This window comes from Poecilia formosa, unplaced genomic scaffold, assembly GCF_000485575.1.
Source record: "Poecilia formosa unplaced genomic scaffold, Poecilia_formosa-5.1.2 Scaffold67, whole genome shotgun sequence".
NCBI lineage: Eukaryota > Metazoa > Chordata > Actinopteri > Cyprinodontiformes > Poeciliidae > Poecilia > Poecilia formosa.
The window spans coordinates 1,880,958-1,887,962 of NW_006800006.1; the positions used below are offsets into that span (position 1 = coordinate 1,880,958).

The 7,005-nt window shown below is 42.3% G+C and overlaps 1 protein-coding gene across 2 annotated transcripts in view; it reads left to right on the forward strand.

Moving 5' to 3' along the window:
- Positions 1–1,254: 1,254 nt before the first annotated feature.
- dnm3b (dynamin 3b) overlaps positions 1,255–7,005 on the forward strand; it is a 29,154-nt gene continuing 23,403 nt past the window's right edge. The window contains exons 1-5 of one of the 2 annotated variants that reach the window (XM_007554966.2): positions 1,255–1,618; positions 1,939–2,021; positions 2,122–2,302; positions 5,209–5,282; positions 5,544–5,693. In XM_007554966.2, coding sequence (XP_007555028.1) covers positions 2,142–2,302; positions 5,209–5,282; positions 5,544–5,693 — 385 coding nt within the window. In that variant the 5' untranslated portion in view covers positions 1,255–1,618; positions 1,939–2,021; positions 2,122–2,141. Of the gene's footprint in view, positions 1,619–1,938; positions 2,303–5,208; positions 5,283–5,543; positions 5,694–7,005 lie in introns of both variants that reach the window. The other variant, XM_007554965.2, reaches the window with a different exon arrangement.

Consider the following 7,005-nt stretch of genomic DNA (forward strand, 5'->3'; position numbering starts at 1 on the left):
GATTAACATCAGAAATTTTCTAGAAAAACACATGAAACTCATAAAAGTGAGTTTCAGACGTCAAATGATTTTTAGTTTTGAAACTCTAAAAATTTTTTTCTAGAAAATTCTTGGTTTTTCAAACTCAGAAATTTCCTAGATTTTTCTGGACAATTTCTGAGATTTCATCTGTGGGACCTCTGAACTCATGCTTTAAATTTCTGACTTTTTTTTCTAGCAAATTTTTCACTTTTCAAACTCAAAAATGTGCAAAATGTTTCTGGAAAAGATTAACCTCAATTTTTTTTTTCTCACAAATCTTCGAATTTTGGTGCTCAGAAATTTCCTTGTTTTTCTAGAAAATTTCTAAGATCATTCTCAAAAATTCTGAGGTTTTTTTTGGCGCAAATTTAGTTACTTTTTTCGTCGACAAATGGTCCTAATACATCGTCCTAAATAACCAATAAGGACGTTGGTGGCGGAGACAAACAGTTGAATAGATCATTACCGCCATCTAGCGTTCATCACATCACGTTGCATCGACTCCAGAGGCCTGTCCATGATGACAAGGGCAAATTCAACAATAATGACATTTTGTGGCCTAGAAATGAATGAGCGACCCTAATAGCTTTGCTTTCTCTGCCCTCGGTGAATTTCAAGTCTGCTTTCAACATCACAGCCAGAGGGCCTTTAGGAGCATATTAGACCTCTCCGTCAGATCAATGACAGATCTCATCTGTAGCCAAGAGAAGACACTTCCTCCAGCAGCAGGCACAGATGTTGGCCTGTGAGAGGTTAAGACAGCATCCATTCCGCATGACCGCCTCCACCAGCAGGAGCCTCGGACACTAATGGCAGTCTGGACCCAAATGTCACACTTTTGCTATGTTGAATCTGTCGTGAATCTCTCCTGCACTTGCGAGGCCATGTTTTCCACCTCCTTCCCATTTCTTTGTTAATTTTTTTTTTTTTTTTTTGCAACGTGCATAAAACATAGCGATATGAAAGGATATATATGAGTGATTTTTTTTAACAACTGGTACTTTCTGCTCCCACTGCGGGGATCTGAAGAGGCGCATCCTCCTGTGCGTGTTGCAGCGATGCGCAGCCGTGCCGCATGACTCACGACGGGGGCAGGAGCGGCGAAGGGGATGTAAACAGGAGGCCGGACGCGCGAGGCCTAACCTGAACCTCCTCGACCAATGGGAAGCCGCGCTCCGCCGCATCGCTCGCAGATCCCTCTTCTCTCATTGGTCTTCCGTCGCGTCGATTGCAGCTTCGCAGTCACACCGCAGAGAAGCGGGGAGAGAGAGACGAAGGCGATAGAGAGAGAGAGAGAGGGAGAGAGAGAAAATATTATTATTAATCTGTCAAAGGCGAATTTCTGCTCGCGCTGACGTTCGACCACAGGTGCGCGGTTTACTTTGTGGACTGTGAGCAGACGGTGTAGCGGCAGTCGGAGCGCGTGGCGCTTGTGTAACATCGCGGAGTGTCGACGCTCGTCTTCGGCCGCCTGGTCGTTTCAGCACCGGACAGCGACACACCGGCGAGCCGAGACGCGTAGAACCAGGAGGGGGGAACCCTGAGGTTGAGCGAGCCTCCCCCTTCCACTACCCCCACAAACGACACAACAACACAGGTGAGCTTCACGCTAATAATGTCACGCGTTCATCTGACGCTATCTTTTTTTAATTCATTAAATGTCGCGCGACGTGTGCGCGTGCAGAAGGGCAGGTGGCCTCGGTGTTGTTTTATTTGATTTTGTATGCATTGTGAAGAAACTGAGCTCCGGTCGGTGAATGTCCTTGACAGCAAAAGGCTTTTCTGGACGTATGTGTGTTTGTGTTGGAGGGAGAGAAAGAAAGAAAAGAGAGAGGAACAAAAAACAGGTTGTGCTCCTGCGCAGTTTGTCTCTCTGTCCTTTTTCTGACTCTCCCTGTCTTGTTTCTGTCTCCACAGCCCGTCCGACCCTCGCTTGGCTCGAGGGTTGGGGGGGCGGCAATGCGCGGCTAGATGACTCCGCCACATCAACAAGCGCCACGGTAGTCCTGGACTAATAATACAGCAGCGCCACGTCCCCTCCTCTTCTTACTCCTCCTCCCCCCCCTCACCTCCCTTCTGTCTCCATTCGCTGATTCCAAGTCCTCCTGACTAAAGGCACCATGGGAAATCGTGGCATGGAGGATCTGATCCCGCTGGTCAACCGGTTGCAGGATGCCTTCAGCTCCATCGGCCAGGCCTGCAACCTGGACCTGCCGCAGATTGCGGTGGTCGGCGGGCAGAGCGCAGGCAAGAGCTCCGTGCTGGAGAACTTCGTCGGCAGGTAAAAATTGACCACCAGAAATAGGATAATCCCCTTCTCCCGTTTAACCTTGAGGATGACGTAAGAAGCCACGCAGTGCGCGAGGCTGTCTGCAGACCATCATTATCTGCCACTCAGTCAAGTCCCGTCCTTCAGTTTTTTCCAAACCATCCGCACTGGGTCACACACAGCCACAACTTTATGTGGGTTACAGCAGCACCTTTGGGGATTCTGGCCCAATAAGCATCCAGAGCCCGGTGTTGCGTGGCACAAATTCCAGTTCAAACACTGAAGAAAAAAAAACATAAAAAATTGAGATCCATCTTAAAAAATGGTTGAGTTAATTCATTACATGTAATCAAATTAAGTTTGCTAAACTTCACCTATGTTTGTTTAACATGACAACTTAATAAGCTTAGTATATTTACTATATAGTATATTTATAGTATATTTAAACTTAATTTGATTACTAGTAACACTTTTTTTTAAAAAAAGTTGGATCACCTGTTTTCTGTTTTCAGCAAATTACCTGTTAGGGATCGTAGTTCAATATGAAGCAAATATTTCTGTAAATCAGTGTTGCCAATTCCTCTGTAAGGACGGCAGCAATTGTCTACATCATAAGTCACCAAGTTAAGTCACATGTTTTTGTGCTTTACATCATAAAAAAAACCATCATACAGTCACTAATTGTGAGAAAGGGAATAAACATTTGTTTATTAAAATATTTGGGTATGTTTAAAGACATCAAGAAACAGTCAAAAGTATCTGATTACTTTGGATTTGAGTTGTTTTTTTTTTTTTTTAAAGAAATGGTACTATCACATTAGTTGCTAAAGAGCTCTGAATATTTGCTGATAAAGTTGCTTTTAACGGGACAACACTACTCATTTTGTTATTTTACTAATTTGGTTTTATAGTCAGATTCAATACAGACACAGTACAGTGGAGAAAGACAAAATTATTGGCATTTATTTGTGGATTAGCTTCCACTTACACTGTCCATAAAATGCAACTTGTGACAAATTCTAACTTTTAACTAAGTTAGCAGTACATGTCAGGTCACTATGCATGTGTACTGAACAAAAATAGCATCATATATACCCGTGGGTATGCAGAACGTTTATATTCAGAACAAAAATACAGTGTTCTGTCACACAACTTTAAAAAGTGACACCAGAACTCCTATAGTTATTGCAAAACTCTGCCGTTTAGGAACAACGGCAGAGTGTTCCCAAACGGCACACTCTGCCGTTTGGAGCCACTTTGGAGAAAGAAAGTTTACAGAGCCAAAACATAATGTCAACAAAGACATCTTTCAACAGCAATATGGTGCATACCCTGTTGTGCAACTGAATTACAGGGACTGTTTGAAGGGCGAATTACACCCTTAAAACAACAGCAAGTTAACATCATTGGTACTAGAGAAGAATTAGATTAAGTGCAAATCCAGCTGCCTTAAACGTTCAACCAGTCCAAAAAACTGCACAGCAGTAAATAAGGCCAGGCCAGCAATGCTGTTATGGTGCATTCAAGTACTGAATGTCCAAACTGGAATGTTTGTGTATGTTATGTGCTTTACAATAATTCTAAATCTATGAATAGTTTCATAGATTTAGATCTATGAAACTACATGTAAGTGTCATAGGTCTAAATATGAAACTTTTGAACAAGTTGTTCAATTGTGTTTGAACAACTAACACAATTGACAATTCTTTAACACTCTGTTGGTGCTTCTGTGGTGGCCTTGAAAAGCAGCACAGTTCGCTTTACATGTCTCTGAGCCTTCAGAGACACGTAAAGATAATTACAAAATCAGCCTTTTATCACCTGAAGAGCATTTCTAGGATTAAAGGACTAATGTCACAGCTAGGTCTAGAGAACTTGTCTCTTTTCTGCCATAGAGCCACAGTTTTATGCATAGAAAGCTGGCTGCAGAAATGCTCTAATGTGTGTAACCTTTTTAAAACACCACCCACATGCAGCAGCTCCCACTCTGGAATGCACAAATGAATATTCATGGTGTTGCTCTGGAATTTTGAGTTTAATCAAATAGGGGCTAATCAGGTGAATGGATGAAGTCACGCTTTAGCCCCTAACGCTTATATTCATATACATAACTCAGTCTTTCATAATTTGGTAAATAGTAGCATTATTTCCTGTTAGCTCTCAACAAAAACCCAACTCAAACCTGCAGTAACGTGGTTCGACATACCCAAATATTTCAGTGCACTGATTCAGTTGGGTGCATTGATTTAGTCGTCCTCCAGCCTTTCAGTGAGCGCCATGGTGCTGAGTAATGGTCCATCTGTCCACCTCTGGCTCTGCACTCTGCTGAGTGGACTCACAGAGGCCTCATCGTTTCTTCAAGGCTTGTCCCATACGTCGTCCCTCTCAGGGAATATTTGTTGATAAGGTTTCCTGCAGCATGCCTTTAGCCTCAAAGGTATACACTTTTAGGTTCAGATTATGTGCATGCGCACACACATACACACGCACACACGCACGCACGCACGCACGCACGCACGCACGCACGCACGCACGCACGCACGCACGCACAAGCATATTCATCACCTGTGTGCATAGCCCTCCAGAAAACATCGAAGTCACCGTTTTGCAAATGAGCGAGCGCCCCTGTCAGCTCTTCATCCGGACCTGCTGTTTATCGGGTCGGAATGTTCTGCTCCCTCGCTCAGAGAGACACCAGCTGAAAGCTGCAGGCTCCATTTTGAAATGGCTTCTGGTTTGAGCTGTTTTGAGCTCACTAACAGGATTTTTTTTTCTATTAAAGAAACGGCAAGGAAAACTCTGCTGCATTTGGCATGTTGTTAGAAAACAACCAGCACAGTCCACAAACACTTATCACTGTGAGTTCACGATAGATGTGGCTTTAAAATGACTTTTCTGATTTGTGTTTTCCTCTTTAGGGACTTTCTGCCTCGCGGTTCTGGTATCGTCACCCGCAGGCCTCTGGTTCTGCAGCTCATCAGTGCAAACGCTGGTGGGTTCCACACACATTTCACACACCCACGCCAAATAACAGACACATTTTGTCCACTCACACACACATCCACACACGCACGCGCACACACACACACGCATGCACACACGCACACACACAAAATCCTCCTTTCTTTCTAAGTGGTGCTGCTTTTTATTCCCTCCTCTGTCGGCATTTTGTTCCACTCAGTGCAACCATTACTAATCTTTGGTGCATGTTTTTATGTTTTTCTTTCTTTTCTTTTTTTTCCCTTCCCCACAGAATGGGCTGAATTCCTCCACTGCAAGGGGAAAAAGTTCACCGACTTCGACGAGGTGCGCCAAGAGATTGAGGGCGAGACCGATCGGGTCACGGGGGCCAACAAAGGCATATCTCCCGTCCCCATCAACCTGCGGGTTTACTCCCCTCACGGTACGGATGAGATCGCGCCGCTTCTCTTCTTCTTAATGTCAACTTAGTGACAAACCGCTGAAACTCTTCTGGATCTAAACAGGGTGTGACAGGATGTGATTCACAGCGAAGGGCCGGTGGATGATGTTTATTAAAGCTATGTCAGTGGAAACAAAGACGAGGGCATTCTGTTCGATGGTGTACATTACATTTATAATCTGTATGAATAATAAAACAAATCACCTAAGGAGGTAGAACTACTTCAGATTCCAGATATTGGTAATGATGTCTTACTGTAGGGATTTGATCAGAACGAGGGTCTGTCCGGCTTTTTAAGTAATTACTTTATTTCAGTTGAATACAATAAGCTTTTTATATATAAATAAAATGGTCCATGTTATTTTTATTATAGTACTGTTTGAATTGATTTATGATTATATAAAAAATTACATCCATCATCTTGCATGCTTATCCCTAGTGGGGTTGCAAGGCGTGCTGGTGACTACCTCCAGCGGTCAACGGGTGACGGGCGGGGTCACCCTGGACAGGTCACCAGTCCATCACAGTATATAAAAAAGAAATTAACTTTTTTCTGTCAGGTAGCAGCTAAACTGCTAATTAAAATACAGCACATAGCTGGTACGTAGCTATGTATTTAGCATGCAGATTAGCAATAGGAATAATATGCCATTACTGAACGCCAGATGGAGAAAAAGTGATTCCAATATAATAATAAACCAGCATTAGTGAGATAAATATTACGCTTTGGCTGAATTAGTAACAGATGGAGTTTGGGGAAAATTTATAGGAACAGCATAAAAGGGGCTAAAATGTTCTTCCTTCTGTGATGTACTCTTCAAATGTTGTGCAAAATGTAATTTACACAGTATTGAAAAATATTTTTCGCAAAACATAAACTTTTATTTACCTTGATGTTTGTTATTATGAGATTTTCATACCATCTAATCACTATTGACTGTTTAAACTAGCTAGCAAAACTAGCATACTAGCTTGTAAAAATAGTTTTATGTTAAAGAGCAGAGAGACTGTTTAACTTTGAACACAGTAGATGTATTATTACACTACTTCTTTAAAATGCTATAATAAGAAAATCAGACCAATATGTATTTCCTATGGTGAAATACAAGTGCTGTTTGCAAAGTTGCACAGTAGAAAATTAACAGCAATAATTTGGTTTATTTGGCTTGTTAAATTCATATTTTCACTATGTTATTCCTACATCTGTAAATGTTGCAGTTCCAAACTAAAATCTGATTTTCCATGTGTAATACCATTTAGTCTGAGTTATTCAGTGTTTAGATATACACACACA